Genomic DNA, 15362 nt, shown 5'->3' with positions numbered 1-15362 from the left:
GGCTGATGGGTCTGCTTCCAAGCTCACTTTCTTGGCTGTTGGCAGGAGGATTCAGGGCCTTACCACGTGGGCCTCTCTATAGGACTGCTCACAGTGTGGCTTTCCCCAGAGTGAGGGGTCTAAGAGAGGGAGCACAAGTGAGCGAGAGTGCTCAGGATGGAAGCTGCAGTCTTTCATAACCTAATCTCAGAAGTGACATCCCATCACTGCTGCCGGATGCTGTCAGTCCCATAGACCAACCCTGGGATACTATGGTACACGAGGGTGTGAATACCAGGAGGCAGCGATCATTAGGGGCCAGTTTGGAGGCTGAAAACCATAGGCAGAGTTACCAGCCATGGTCCAGATTCTCGAGGCTAAATATTATGGATTTCCTAAGAGAGAACCAGACAGAGGGCTCTGGGAGCCCAGAGGCAGCTGGGATTTTGGTTTACCCTAAGGGAAGGCAGAGGCAGGAATGTGGCTTGGATCAGGGAGGAGGTGGCATTTGGCTTGGGTCTACATGGACATGAAGGAGGTATTGGGATATCTGAGAAGGGAACTTGTGGGCATTAGTTCCAGCTCCTGTGAGCTCACAGTGGCTCCCTGGGAGTTATTTTATATGCTGCAGAGAATCTGTGGAGGTCGGGGAGGGGAAGCCCTTTTTTTGGCTGCCCCACCAGGAAGATTCCCCCCTTTTTCTTTCCCTCCCTCCCTCATTCCCACCCTTCCACCATCCCACCATCCTTCATCTTTCCTCCCTTTCCCTCCTCCCCTTTTCTCCCATACAGGTAAAGTCTCTGGCTGAATCCATTGACGAGGCCTTGAACTGCCACCCATCGGGGCCCATGTCTGAGGAGCCAGGGTCAGCCCAGCTGGAGAAGCGAGAGTCAAAGGAACAGCAAGAGGACAGCTCGGCCACATCCTTCAGTGACCTTCCCCTCTACTTGGATGACCCAGTTCCCCCGCCATCCCCTGAGCGACTGCCCAGCACAGAGCCCCCACCCCAGGGCCGGCCTGAGTTCTGGGCACCCGCCCCTCTCCCACCAGTTCCTCCACCAGTGCCACCAGGGACCCGGGAAGATGGTAGCCGTGAGGAAGGCACTCGCAGGGGTCCTGGGTGCTTGGAATGCCGGGATTTCCGGCTGCGAGCTGCCCACCTTCCCCTGCTTACTATTGAGCCTCCTAGTGACAGCTCCGTGGACCTGAGTGACCGCTCAGATCGCGGCTCTGTCCACCGTCAGCTCGTGTATGAGGCTGATGGCTGCAGCCCCCATGGGACCCTGAAGCACAAGGGGCCACCAGGCAGAGCCCCGATCCCACACCGCCACTACCCAGCCCCGGAGGGCCCAGCCCCAGCCCCGCCAGGGCCCCTGCCACCAGCCCCCAACAGTGGCACTGGGCCCAGTGGTGTGGCTGGGGGTCGGAGGTTGGGGAAGTGCGAGGCAGCAGGCGAGAACTCTGATGGTGGAGATAATGAGAGCCTTGAGAGCTCCAGCAATTCCAACGAGACCATCAACTGCAGCTCTGGCTCCTCTTCGCGGGACAGCCTGAGGGAGCCTCCAGCCACCGGCCTGTGCAAGCAGACTTACCAGCGGGAGACCAGGCACAGCTGGGACTCGCCAGCCTTCAACAATGACGTGGTGCAGAGGCGGCACTACCGAATCGGCCTCAACCTCTTCAATAAGTACGTGCTCCCGTTCCCACTCCCTCACCCCTTCCTACCCTGCTGCGGACACTTTGACCCCTGGAGGCAGTGATCCTGCTGCCACTATCCTCTCATTTTGTGGATGGTGTTTCTCTTCAGCTGTTCAGGGAAAAGAATTGGCAATAGGGTGACAATAGTAGAAAGCTGCCCCCACCCCCATGAGAGGCAGTTCTGGTCCTAGTTCTGTTTCTGACTGGCTGTGTCATCTTGGGTGAGATGCTTCCCTCTCTGGGCCCTAGTTCTCTGTCTATAGGATGGATGGATTCTGAACTTTGGGTTGCCCACCTTCCATTTTTGGTAGGGAAGCGATGTGGTGTGTAAAGAACCCTGTTCTCAGAAACGGGAGACTTGGGCCAGACTCACTGGGTAGCCCTGGGCAAGGTGTGTCCCTTCCTTGGGCTTCAGTGTTTCTATCTATTAACTAGCAGGGTGTGGATATTTGAGGTGTTGGGGGCAGGGTGCTGTGTTGGACTAGTCAGTGACCAGGACCGAGCTCTTTCTAGGTACCTGGTCTTGTGCCAGGTGCTTAGCAATGGAATGGGAGTGTGACGTTTGATTAGAAAATAATTAGAAAACAAATGCTTAACATCTTCATAGCCTATGAGACACGGCCTTCTATATTTAGTTCTCAGGATAACTCAGGAAGGTTGGCAGTCGTGTCCCTATTTTATAGAGAAGGAACTGAGGCTTGGAGAAGTAAAGGGAATTGTCCCAAGTCATGCGTAGTAAGTGATGGATCTGAGACTCCTGTGGCACCAAAGTCTTCCAAATTCTAGCCTCGTAGGACCCTAAGGCTCTGGGGTTCTGAATATGGGATAGCTCAGACCCAGATATGACCTAGTGGAAAATGGGGAGCAGCTTGTCTATAGAAACACTCACAGAGGCTGTGTGATACCTGTCTGAGTGGGATGTGGGATGAGGACAAAGTAATCTTTTCACTTCTCTCCTACTCTGAGGGTCTGTGACTCAGGGAGAAGGACTTAGCCTGGAACTCAGGCTTTCTCCCAGGACTCCTCGGCGCCTGTGAGGAATATCAAAGGTCCTGGCACACAGCAGGCTCTCATTAGATCTTAATTTTCTTTCAATTGTAGTGTGGCTCCAGTGCAGGAGGAAGTTGGGTTGAGGATACCTTGGAATTTTGAAGCACTGTGAAATGGGAAACTGCCTTCTTCTCCTTGGTCCTCAGTTTTCTCACCTGTACCATGAAGGGAGTGGACCAAGTTATATATTCGACTTCCTTAGTTCTCTGAGGACACGGTTGGGCCCAGAATTAGTTCAAGAAATGGGACGGGGGCAGAGTTCCAGGAGGACAGTCATCTCATCTACCTCCCCTCTTTCTGCAGGAAGCCAGAGAAGGGTATCCAGTATCTGATCGAGCGGGGCTTCCTGTCAGACACGCCGGTGGGAGTGGCTCACTTCATCCTGGAACGGAAAGGCCTGAGCCGACAGATGATAGGGGAATTCCTAGGGAACCGGCAGAAGCAGTTCAACAGAGATGTGTTGGAGTGAGGACCCCAGGCTGGGGCAGACTGGGCCAGGGGTTCCTGGAAAAGGAGGGCAGGAGGGAGATAAACTTTGCAAAACAGGATGAATAGACCTTCCTGCTCCCATACCTCTCTGCCGCAAAGAGATCTGATCTCTCTTGGAACTAGTCCTAAAGTCTTCTGGGTGGCCCCAGGCAAGGCATGCTTGTCCTTTGGCCTGCTTTGAGCCTCAGTTTTCCCATCCCTGATATGAGTGGGTTGACGGAACAGACCATTAGTAACCATGTGTCTGGCCTGGACTTTTTGGGATGGATTCCATTTCAGACGTTCTATCCTCATAAGTACTTGCTTAGGCCACAGGTCCAGATTTTGGAAGTCTATCAGTGGGGGGTTTGGTTCATTGGAGCAGGTCAGGGTGGGTCAGAGGTTTTCTGCAGGGAAATTGAGAGTTCCACACACCCTTCTCTGCTCCTCAGCTGTGTGGTGGATGAGATGGATTTCTCCTCCATGGATTTGGATGATGCACTCCGGAAGTTCCAATCCCATATCCGGGTTCAGGGTGAGGCCCAGAAAGTGGAACGACTCATCGAAGCCTTCAGGTGTGCCCACTTCCCACTCCTGAAGCTGCCCTTCCCTACTTTGGGGGGCAGTGTAGGACGTGTCTACAAGTCACCTCTCTGAGCGTTATACTTTCTTAACCAGAAAATGGAAGTTATAAATCCTATCTTGCAAGGCAGTTGTGAGGATCAGAGGTAATGTGCCTAAAGTATCCAGCTCAGCATCTGGGACATGGGCATCCAACAAGTGACAACAGCATCAGCAACAACAGCTTATATTCACTGAGCTGATACTGTGCTCGCCAGATATTGGGTACTGAGCTGGACACTTTACGTGATTATTTCAGTGAATACTCACAACAACCTGGTAAGGTAGGTGCTTCTCTTATTATTCCCATTTTGCAGATGAGAAATAGGAAGTTTAGAGAAGGTAAGTAACTAGCTCAGAGTCATGTGGTGAATAAGCAGTGGAACCAGTATTTGAACTCGTGTGTCTGACTCCATGACCCATGCCCTTAAATATTATCTTCCTCTGTGAATGCTTCGGGGATCAGGCATCAGACCTGGGTATAAACCCTGGCTCCACCACTTTGAGGTATTTAGAGGAGAAACAGAAGAGTTACTGAGAGCTTGTTTCCCAACATGGGAGAAGGATTTGCTTTGTAGTCAGAAAGATCTGCATTTTCATCCTGGTTTCACCATTTATCAGCTCTGTTGCCTTGGGCAAGTTACCTTACCACTTTGGACCTCAGTCACTTCATCTGTAAAATGGGGCTGCTACTAGCTACCTTGCAGGACTGTGATAGGATTACATGAGATAATGTACATAAATCCCCTGGCAAAACTCCGTGAAAGGTAGCGGTTGTGATTTTTACATGCTAGTCTTGAGGAAACTCTGAAGAAAGACGAGAGACCCAAAGGGTTTGGGAGTATGTCTTGGAGGAAGGAGTTGGTGGTGCCAGATGGGAGGATAGTGGGTAGGTGGAGGTTACTGGTGCCTGACCCTGGCCCTGACCCCTCCTGTCCTGCAGCCAGCGGTACTGTGTGTGTAACCCAGCTCTTGTGCGCCAGTTCCGGAATCCAGACACCATTTTCATCCTTGCTTTTGCCATCATCCTCCTCAATACCGACATGTACAGTCCCAGCGTCAAGGCTGAACGCAAGATGAAACTAGATGACTTCATCAAGAACCTGAGAGGTGACCCCAGACCTCCCCATCAGCTTTCCCTATCTTTTACCTGGGAAGGGAAAGTGGGCTGGGTGGCAGGGGTGGGGAAGGAAGAGGGAGATCACATCTCCTCCCTGGAAATTAACCTGAATTTCTGCCAAGGCTGGATGTGCCCACAGCATTTACTTGTTAATTCACTCAAATAGTCATTTGTCCATCCATTCATTCCCACACTGAATACTGTCTGATTAGGAGGTCCTGAACAGGAGGTACAAGCCCTGGCTCTTACGGAACTTACACTGATTCACTCACATGTCTGTTTACTCATCACTCCCTCTTTCCCTCCCTTGTTTATTTATGCCCATAAAGACTCGTTTATTTTAGGTACCCTTTCCTCCACTTATGCATTCATTTATTCACTCCACCAACCAGCCAGGCAGTTGACACTGGGTGCCTCATGTGTCCCAGTCCCTGTGGTGGGCGCTAAGGACTGGGGAGGGGCATCTGCCACAGTCCCTGCCCTAAGAGGGCTCCCGGTTTGTGGGAGAGATACCCAGCACAAGACAGGAAGTGAACTGTGATGTCAGGCCAAAAGTACAGTCAGAGCTCAGGGGAGAGAGAGCCTACCTCCAACATGCTTCCTGGAGGAAGCAGTATTTTCATTTTCAGGTGGTTCTTGAAGGCACAGATAATGTGATGGAACAGTGATAGAGGAGGCTTACCTAGCAGTAAGAATAACAAAGGCACAGAGGTAGGAAAACGTTAAGTTGTTTGGAGAACAATCAAGAGGGGGTGGACAATCCAGTTGGTAAGGTCAGTTGGAAGCAGTATCCAGCAGCCTTGAGTGCCAGATGAAAGGCGTCACCTTGACCTTTTTTCTCAGTTTATTGTATCGATGTCAAGCCCTGCCTCTCACCAAAGAGCAGCCTACTAAAAATGGCACAGATGTTAGGATTATTTAGACAGAAATGAAAGAGGGAAGTATAATTGAGGAAAAACAAACAGACAAGACAAATTTGCTGACTGTCGCGGTTTGCACAATTGGGCTCTAAGCTCTCTGGCAGCTGAGGTAAAAAGGCGGTGTGATGAAGGCTGTTCCTTTAGCACCTGGTGTCCAAGGAGGAGGTGTGGCATTTCCAAAGGAGAAAACATTTTCTTTAGCGGAAGGTTTAGAGAGAAGAGTGAGTGGGCTTCGCTCAGCAGACAATCAGAAGGATGGTAGACTTGAGAGGAGGGAATTAGACAGATCAGAGGCCATCTGGAGCTGTCTCCCAGAATCCTGCCATTAGTCGTTCGTTTGTTCCTTCATTCATTTCATCCATTCTCCCTTCCCCCCTCCCTGTCTCTCTCTCTAGCTCTCTTTCTTTCTCTCTTTCTCTTTGTGTGTGTGTGTGTGTGTGTGTGTGTGTATGTATATGTGTGTATATGTGTATACATATACATATTTTATATATGTATGTATATGTGTATATATTTCCCCCTCCAATTATTAAATAAATAAGCAAACAAACAAATGAAATAAATACCTGCTCATTCTGGAAATTTTAGAAATATAGGAAGTTATTAAAAATTTTAACCATCCAAAATTCTGCCCCCTAGAGGCAACCATGGTTGATATTTTGGTGTATTCTAGTCTTTTTTTCCTGTGCATATGTAACTTTTTCTACAGTTAAGATCAGGCTGTACATGCAATTTATTATCTTGCTCTTTTCACTTAACTTGCTACAGGAATTTTCTCATGCTTTTTTGATAAACATCAAATTTTTAATAGCTGTAAATTATTTTATGAAACAGGTATACTCAACTTTACTTAAGTATTCTGCTGTTAGAACTTAGGTTGTTTCAAATTTTTCCCATAAGTTGTACTTATACATATATCTTTGCACATATTTCTGAGTAATTCCTTAGAGTAGGTTCTTAGAAGAGGAATCACTGAATACTTAGGCTTGCCAAATTACCTTCCAAAATAGTTAACGTCAGTATATCTGCCTGCTTCCCTGAACTCTTACTAACACTGAATATTATCATTTAACATTATTTTTGCTAGTTAGAAAGGCCAAAAAAAGTGTCTGATTGTTTTAGTCACACTGTACTCTGAGTTGTTTAGATAAAATCCCCACCTTGGGGAAGAAAGCAACTGACTATCTTGAAGGGCCCCTTTCTTGGCCCGATCCTGACCAAGGGACCGAGGGTGCCCACTCCCTCCAGTCCTGGCCATTGTTATGGCCCACGCTTGGGTGTGGGGTGTTGTGGAGAATCCCTGCCACCCACTCCCCACATGTATACTATATATTCCTGTGTATTCCCTCCACCCAGGGGTTGACAACGGTGAAGACATCCCCCGAGACCTCCTGGTGGGTATTTACCAGCGCATCCAGGGGCGTGAGCTGCGGACCAACGACGACCACGTGTCCCAGGTGCAGGCCGTGGAGCGCATGATTGTGGGCAAGAAACCGGTAAGCGCCTTGGGAGACTGCAGAAGGGACAGGGTTTGGGAGGTGAGTCCATGCCCCTTTCTGAGCCCCAGGCTCCCCTCAACTGCCTAATGGAGTGGGTGGTGATGCATTCCTCAGGGGTGGTGGGGCAGGTTGAGTGAGATGCTCTATGGGAATGCATCTGGCACATGGCAAGGCACATCATGGGTGCTGTATAAACATTAGCATCCTTCACACCTCTGGTTTTGCCTGTCCATCCCGAGTGAGCAGCCAAGATAATAATTAGCTGATGACCAAAGCCAAGAACACACTCTAGTCTTTTAGTCAACAAACATCTACAGGTGCCTTTCCACTGAGCCCAGCATTTCGATTGGCACTGGGGACACAGATATGAATAAGATGTGATCTCTGTCCTTGGAAGCACTCCCAGACCGGGTGGGGAGGTGTCAGACAAAGACACAATACCTTCACCTTATAGTTAGGTTAATTTAGGGGAGTACGCGGGAGGGAGAGGTCATTTTCAGCCCAGGGAGATCAGGAATGGCTTCTTGGAAAAGAGAACCCTAGAACTGGGGTTTGGAGGAGGGGTGGAATGTGGCCATAGGGAGCTGGGCAAGAAAGGCATTCCAGACACAGGGAGCTGCCGGGACAAAGATAAGCCGAGGCTTAGTTGCTTAGACTCGTGTGTCACAGTGACAGTGATAGGTACCAGAGGTGAACTTCCTCTTGCAGTTAATGTTAAGATGCCTGAAGCTGGTGGGCTGGCCTTGCGGACACCTATTTCTTCATGCCTATCTAGGTCCTGTCTCTTCCTCACCGTCGACTGGTTTGCTGCTGCCAGCTCTATGAGGTGCCAGATCCAAACCGCCCACAGAGGCTAGGGTTGCATCAGCGAGAGGTCTTCCTCTTCAACGATCTCCTTGTGGTATGAGCACTGAGGGGAGAAGGAGGGAAGGTGGTGAGCCTGGACCCCGGGTCTGGTGTGAACCATATTAACATTGGTGGGTGGAGGCGTGGCAGGTAAGGAGCTCTGCCATGTGATCTGAGTGCCTCAGCCCCTCCTTTACTTCACCATTTGGAGGATCCATTTGGAGGTAGTGGCAGCCACACGGGGGCAGAAAATGTGAGAACCAGGGCAGATGACAGGCTTACAATCTGGGAAGTGGTAGAAAAAGTCCCTGCCCACCTCAATAGCCCAGTGAGTTGGCTGGAGGAAGTGAACCTGTGACCCTGGGGTCAGTCTGAAACCTTCCGGTGGTCGGGCAGCTTGAAGTGATTCTTAAAACCGAGCTCATCACCAGTGTAGACGTGTGTCTTTTAGAACTAGGACTCTTAGGACTCTGCAGGTGGGAAGGGAAGTTCAGGGTCTCCTGTCCAACCTCTTGCCCCACGCAGGAGCCAGCTTCCTGCATGGCCCTCTGTTTGCATGAGTGCAGGCACAGAAGGCTGCCTTCCTCCAAGGCAGCCAGTTTCCCGTTCAGACAGCTGACTGCTAGAATCTGTGTCTCCCAGTGGGTTTCCTTCAATAATCTTCACTCAACCCTTGGGATCACAGAGAACAAGCGTTCTCCCTCTGCTCTGAGACAGCTCCTCAGGGGTTTGAGGACAGTGACCTGTCCTCCCTTGGTCTTCTGTCCTTTAGAGCAGGTCTCCCAACCTCGACACTATTGACATTTGGGGCAGATGTGGGATACTTTGTTGTGAGAGCTGTCCTGTGCATTGCAGCATGTTTAACGGCATCCCTGGTCTCTACCTACTAGGTAGCAGTAGTACTCCTCAACTAACAATGTCTCCAGACATTGATAAATGTCCTCTGAAAGGCAAAGTCACCTCTAGTTGAGAATTGCTGCTTTAGATGAAGCTCCTCCAGTGCCCTCTCTGAGCCTTTATTTCCTCCTCTATGAAGTAGAGCTAATCCCTATCTCAGGGTTGTCATGGGGATGAAATAAGAGGTTAGATGCGGACTAGCCTAACCCAGAGGAGGGCCTGGCCCACGCAGGTATTGAGTAAATGTTTCACCATCCATCATGTGCTGAAACCTGTGGGTGCCCAGCCCCATGCTAGGCACTGGGTTCCCAGAGATGAGGGAGACTCGGTCCTCGTTCTCGGGAAGCTCACAGTCTGAAGGGCTAAAAAGATGCTTCGCATAACTGTGCACTGTAACCATCCTGAAATCAAATCATGTGCTTTTAAACACCATTTGCAGGTGGTCTGAGGTGTTTACAACTTATATTAGCTCAGTCCAGAGTGCCCAAGTACTTGACAAAGACCTTGGTTGTTGAGAGGAAGACTCGTTAACTCTATACATTGCTTTATTGAAGATTGCTAATGTGCCCCGGGTCTGGTCCAGGTGGGCAAGATACATGAAAACCAGACTCCTCTTGGCGCTCCCAGTCCAGCAATCACACACTCAGAGTACTCTCCTAAAGCCTAGCAGTGAAAGGCACTGAACCAGCACTCTGGAAGCTCAGAAAGTGGTGGGAAATCTATGTGAGGTGTTAGAACAGGCTTCCTGGAGGGAGCAGCATTCAGTTAGTTCCTGTAAAAATCGAAAGTGCCTGTTGTGCATCATCATTACATCAGGAACTTGCATTTTTCTCCCGTCTTTCCTGTTCTGCTCCACAAGCTTCAGTTCGCCCCAGCTTGTGGGTATGTGTGTTTGTGTGTATATGTCTGTTAGTGGCAGTGGGGTAGAGGGGAGGGCAGCTGCAAGCAATAGGTGCCATGTGGAAATTCCCCACCCCAAACCCTGCCTCTTGTCTTTTTCCCCGCCCCTGCCGAAGGTCACCAAAATTTTCCAGAAGAAGAAGATCTTGGTGACGTACAGCTTCCGTCAGTCCTTTCCCCTCGTGGAAATGCACATGCAGCTCTTCCAGAATTCATGTGAGTCCCTTCTCGGATCCCAGCATCCCAAGAGTCTTTGCCGTGGCCCTCATGCTCATCCTTTTTCCACACCAACCTCCAGTTTTTGGACTCCTTTACAACTGGGCTAAGGTCTCCAAAGCACCTACTTGGTCCCAGGATGTAAGACAGGCCAGGGTGGAGTATGACTTGTGCCCTGGGGAGCTATGGTCTGGCAGAGAACTGCAGCATGTATGTTTTTTGGTGGGCCAGAGGCATGGCGATCATGGTATGCATTGAAGGACTAAACCAGAGGAGCTTTGATGGGTGGCCTTCTGGGCAGCAGAAGCAATGTGAGTAGAGGTAGAGGCATGAGAAAAGGGGTTCTAGAGAGCAGCCAGAGTTCGGTCTGCCTTTACAACCCAGGGCCATGATTACCAGGAGTTTGGGGGCTTTGGAGCAAAGGGGAGCTGCTGCTGATGCTCATGCAGAGAAGAGGCTGGGTCAGAGTTGGACATTAGAAAAAATTATTTCACATATGAGCCACCTTGCTTCAGTCCTGACAGAGGTGCCTGACCTCCCCTCTCCCCACAGATTACCAGTTTGGGATCAAGTTGCTGTCTGCAGTACCTGGCGGGGAGCGCAAAGTCCTCATCATCTTCAATGCCCCCAGCCTCCAGGACCGGCTGCGCTTCACATCCGACCTGCGAGAATCCATCGCTGAGGTGCAGGAGATGGAGAAATACCGCGTGGAGTGTGAGTAGCCCAGCCACGTCTCCTTCCCCGTCTCCTGATACAGTGCCTTGCAAACACTAAGAATCCTGTCCTCTGAGAAGCTCAGAGTTGAGGGTTAGCTTGTCCAACCTTCCTACCCTCATTCCAGGAACACTTCAGCCTCTGCTTGAATAGCTTCAGTGACAAGGGGCTCATTAACCTCTCAGCCTCAGATTATTACTCCAAGCCCTAATTATGAGCCAACTCTTCCTTCTATTGAAAGGCAGCAGGGAAAAGAATCAGGGTATTGGAGGTAGGACTCTAGGTTCAGATGCCAGGTATGCTACTTATTATCTGGGTAAACTGGGGCAAGGTGCCTGACTCTCTGAGCCCCAATTTCTTCATACATGAAATTGGGGTGGTGAAATCTCCTTCGCAGAGTTGTGGAGATTCAATGAGATAAGGTGGAATGTGTGTCCTACATGTTCGTAGGACATGAGTGTTGAACATCCTAGGTGTCCGACACTAGGTGTCCCAGCCTCTCCTTTCCTCTCCCCACATTCTAGTTCCCGAGCTGAGTCCTGGTGACCCATCCTCCCAGCCTCCAGGGGCCATATCAAGTCATTTTGATCATATATGATGGAAAATAGTGATTACATCTCATTCCTCCCAATGCCCTCTAAGTTTTCTCTTCTCCAGGCTAAGCAGTCACAGTTAAGTAACATGGTGTTAAGGAGAAAGAGGCAGGCAGAGAAAGACAGAGACAGAGACAGAGGCGGCGGACAGCTCCTCGGTGAGGCCTTCACAGTTCCAGGGTCTGCTGTGCTCCTCAGCAAGGCAGGGTCACTCATTCAGCTCACCAGATCCTTGAGACCCTGGGGACATTCAGAGAGAGGGTGAGCATGCCAGGCTGAGGGGAGGGTGATAGACAGAAGTCTCCGTGACCTCCGCAAGGAGGCAGGAGTGTAAGGCTGAGAGTATGGGCTCTGTACTCAGGCAGACCTGCTTCCAGAATGTCGCCTCCCCCACTTCCAGCTGTATGACCCTGGGCAATCTCTGTGACTTCTTGGATCCTCAGTTTCTTCCTCTGAAAACTGGCTACTAATACTTACCTCTGAACTGGTGTAAGGATTGAGAGAGATCGAGTACGCATAGCACCCAGCATACTGCTGGCACATGATAGATGATTTGATTCCCTTTGGTTTCCTGCTCCTGTCCTTCCAGGAGCCCTCTGCTCTGGAACAAGGTATCTGAGAATGGAGAGGGCTCTGGAGTGAGTGCCCTTCACTATAGGCTCGAAGGGCCTTCCTGCCCCTCCTGGGAACAAAGCAGCCAATGTAAAGCTCAGTTTTGAAAGGTAGGGGTGGTCTGGGAGACCAGGCAGGGAAGGGGAGAGGAGCCGGAGCAGCAGACACTGAGAGGGACAAGGGGAGACTGAGCCAGAGGAGATGGCACGAGACGGGCTGGGCGCCGCAGTGCTTAGGAGATGTAGCTGAGGTTTGGCCGTCCAGGGGGTGAAGCAGGAGGCCTGAGGACAGAGCAGGTGAGGAGGGGGAAGGCCCACGGAGGGCTGGGGTCAGTCAGGTGGCCTCTCACTCCTGTCCCTGACTTTCGCTCCCTGTCTCCCCACCTGCCACCCAGCGGAGCTGGAGAAGCAGAAAGGTATGATGCGGCCTAACGCCTCACAGCCCGGAGGGGCCAAGGACTCGGTGAACGGCACGCTGGCCCGAAGCAGCCTGGAGGACACGTATGGGGCAGGCGATGGGCTCAAACGGGGAGCGCTCAGCAGTTCCCTGCGAGACCTCTCTGATGCAGGCAAGTCTCCTGGGGCCCCTGCCCAGGCTGGGGAGCCGTGGGACCGGGTGTCCTCTTCGCCTCCTATCACTGACTGCCAGCCTTCCTTGCACCCGCCACACGTGCACGCACCCTGCCTTCATCCAGAGCCCTGGGTGCCGCGCCGCAGGGGGCCTGGGAGCCGGGTCAGAACAGGCGGAGCCCAGGGTTTGGGCCAGGGAGCGCGAATGGGGCCACAGTCTTAGCCCCGCTCTCTCGCCGCTCCACCTCTCCTCTCTTTCCTCTTCTGTCTGTCCAGCACCACCTCTCCTCCTCCTCCATCTTTTCCTCCTCTTGCTCCTCCTCCTCCACCTCTCCTCCTCCCCACCTCCCCCTCTTCAGCGGGGGAAAGGGAATAGGGGTGTCTGTCCCCGGGAGGGGCCCAGACCTGGTGCCCAGCTCTGGAGCCCAGCAGGGTGGGGAGGGGGGGTTGCTGCTCTGACGCTGGGCTCCTTGCTTGTGGGTGCAGGGAAGCGGGGGCGGCGTAACAGCGTGGGATCGCTGGACAGCACCATCGAAGTAAGTGCCAGCTCCTGCCCCACTTGTCCTCTGCATGAGCCCCGCCCCGCCGCCCGCGGAGCCCCAGAAGAGGAGGGGACCTGTTGCTTCCCCCTCTTCCCTGCCGGGAACCCTGCGGCTACTTCTCCCAGCCAACCACTCTCTCAATCTGTCCTCAACTCTGTCTGTCCTCACTCTGCCTGTCTCTCAGTCTATCTTCCACTCTCCCAAGCCCCCTCTCAACCCCAGGGCCGACTCCAAGTAGTGATGCCCTTGGAGTTGGGCCCAGAGAAGCTCTTACCTCCAAGTCCTGCTCTTTGACCCTGAGCAAGTCACTCTGTCTCTCTGGGCCTAACATGCTCCCTGTCTGCAAAATGGGGATGAGGAGGAGGTACTGCTAACTCTTCCTCTCCCAGCTGAGGCTCAGATGAGATAGTGGATGTGACAGCAGAGCTCTGCAAGCTGGGGGCGCTCCATGTACAAGTACAGGACTGTGACTTGGTTTTCATTATGCCGTGGGAGGGCCCTGTCTCCCCAGCTCCAGCCCTCAGGGACCGGGTGGAATTTAGGGTTGGGGGTTTAGGACATCTAGACCGGCCTGACTTCCACCCCTCCCCCCTTCCAGGGGTCTGTTATTAGCAGTCCACGCCCTCACCAGAGGATGCCACCTCCGCCCCCACCCCCGCCGCCAGAGGAGTACAAGAGCCAGAGGCCCGTCTCCAACTCCTCATCCTTCCTGGGCTCCCTATTTGGAAGCAAGCGGGGCAAGGGGCCCTTCCAGATGCCACCACCGCCAACAGGCCAGGCCTCTGCCTCCTCTTCATCTGCTTCTTCCACCCACCACCACCACCACCACCACCACCACGGTCACAGCCACGGCGGCCTGGGGGTGCTGCCTGATGGGCAGTCCAAGCTCCAGGCCCTGCATGCCCAGTATTGCCAAGGACCGGGCCCGGCCCCGCCCCCCTACCTCCCACCTCAGCAGCCCCCTCTCCCCCCACCTCCTCAGCAGCCCCCGCCCCTCCCGCAGCTGGGCTCCATCCCACCGCCTCCTGCCTCAGCTCCTCCCGTGGGGCCGCATCGCCACTTCCATGCCCATGGCCCAGTCCCAGGCCCCCAGCACTATACCTTGGGCCGGCCAGGCAGAGCTCCCAGACGGGGGGCCGGAGGACACCCTCAGTTTGCTCCACATGGCCGCCACCCCCTGCACCAGCCCACCTCCCCCTTGCCCCTGTACAGTCCTGCCCCCCAGCACCCTCCAGCCCACAAACAGGGCCCCAAGCACTTCATCTTCAGCCACCACCCACAGATGATGCCAGCAGCAGGGGCCGCTGGGGGCCCTGGATCCCGGCCACCAGGGGGTTCCTACTCCCACCCCCACCACCCCCAGTCACCATTGTCACCGCACTCACCCATCCCACCCCACCCCTCCTACCCACCCTTGCCCCCACCCTCACCCCACACCCCACACTCGCCCCTGCCGCCCACCTCCCCCCACGGCCCACTGCACGCCTCTGGGCCCCCTGGCACGGCCAACCCACCCACTGCAAACCCCAAGGCCAAGCCAAGCCGGATCAGCACCGTGGTCTGATGAAGGGAGAGTGTGAGCTGGGGACTAGGGAGGTCTGGGGAATCTGCAGGAGAGGGGCCTCACACCCTCTCTGCTTCCTCAGTTTTTCCAAAACATATATACACATAGACATGTCCTCCTCCCCACTGCCTCCCTGCCTTGGGACCCCTCCTCTAACCCCCAACAGTCTCCATGGGATTTCCTTCCAGATTCGAGACTCCTTGCCACTTGAAGCCTATACGCAAGGCTCTCAAGCTCTGGGGAGTGGTGAGGACCTTTCAGAGATCCTCGTCCTCTTTCCTCTCTTCACCCTCCCCCCTCCCTTTCCCTGGAGGTCTAGTTGGGTGGCCTCAGACCTCCGGGCCAGTGTGAGCTCCCTGTCAGCTCTGGCTGGTGGGGAAGGGCAGGTGTCGGGAACAATGAGGGTGAAGGCTTCCCCAGGGCACCTCTGGCCGCGTAGGGCCAGGAGGGAGCTCTGTAGAGTTGTGGCCAAACCTCAGCTGGCTCGGCCCTCTCTCTGACCTCAGGGCCTGACCACGCACCTCCATGTGTCTCTCCACCTGCTGGAGGACATG

The 15362-nt window shown here is 53.1% G+C and overlaps 1 protein-coding gene across 4 annotated transcripts in view; it reads left to right on the top strand.

Annotated features, from left to right (window-relative positions):
* IQSEC2 (IQ motif and Sec7 domain ArfGEF 2) overlaps nt 1–14808 on the top strand; it is a gene marked incomplete at both ends in the record, with an annotated part of 74691 nt that extends 59883 nt beyond the window's left edge. For 3 of the 4 annotated variants that reach the window (XM_082864126.1, XM_082864125.1, XM_082864128.1), the window contains 11 exons: nt 771–1666; nt 3031–3192; nt 3648–3770; nt 4760–4926; nt 7213–7352; nt 8131–8256; nt 10115–10214; nt 10767–10928; nt 12528–12701; nt 13189–13238; nt 13843–14808. In XM_082864126.1, the coding sequence (XP_082720252.1) occupies nt 771–1666; nt 3031–3192; nt 3648–3770; nt 4760–4926; nt 7213–7352; nt 8131–8256; nt 10115–10214; nt 10767–10928; nt 12528–12701; nt 13189–13238; nt 13843–14808 (3066 nt within the window). The remainder of the gene's footprint in view (nt 1–770; nt 1667–3030; nt 3193–3647; nt 3771–4759; nt 4927–7212; nt 7353–8130; nt 8257–10114; nt 10215–10766; nt 10929–12527; nt 12702–13188; nt 13239–13842) is intronic. The other variant, XM_082864127.1, reaches the window with a different exon arrangement.
* Nucleotides 14809–15362: the final 554 nt, after the last annotated feature.

Source organism: Leucopleurus acutus (assembly GCF_964270905.1).
Source record: "Leucopleurus acutus genome assembly, chromosome: X".
NCBI classification, from domain to species: Eukaryota; Metazoa; Chordata; class Mammalia; order Artiodactyla; family Delphinidae; genus Leucopleurus; species Leucopleurus acutus.
The sequence above is the reverse complement of the archived record's forward strand: the minus strand, read 5'-3'. Positions and strand labels throughout refer to the sequence as shown.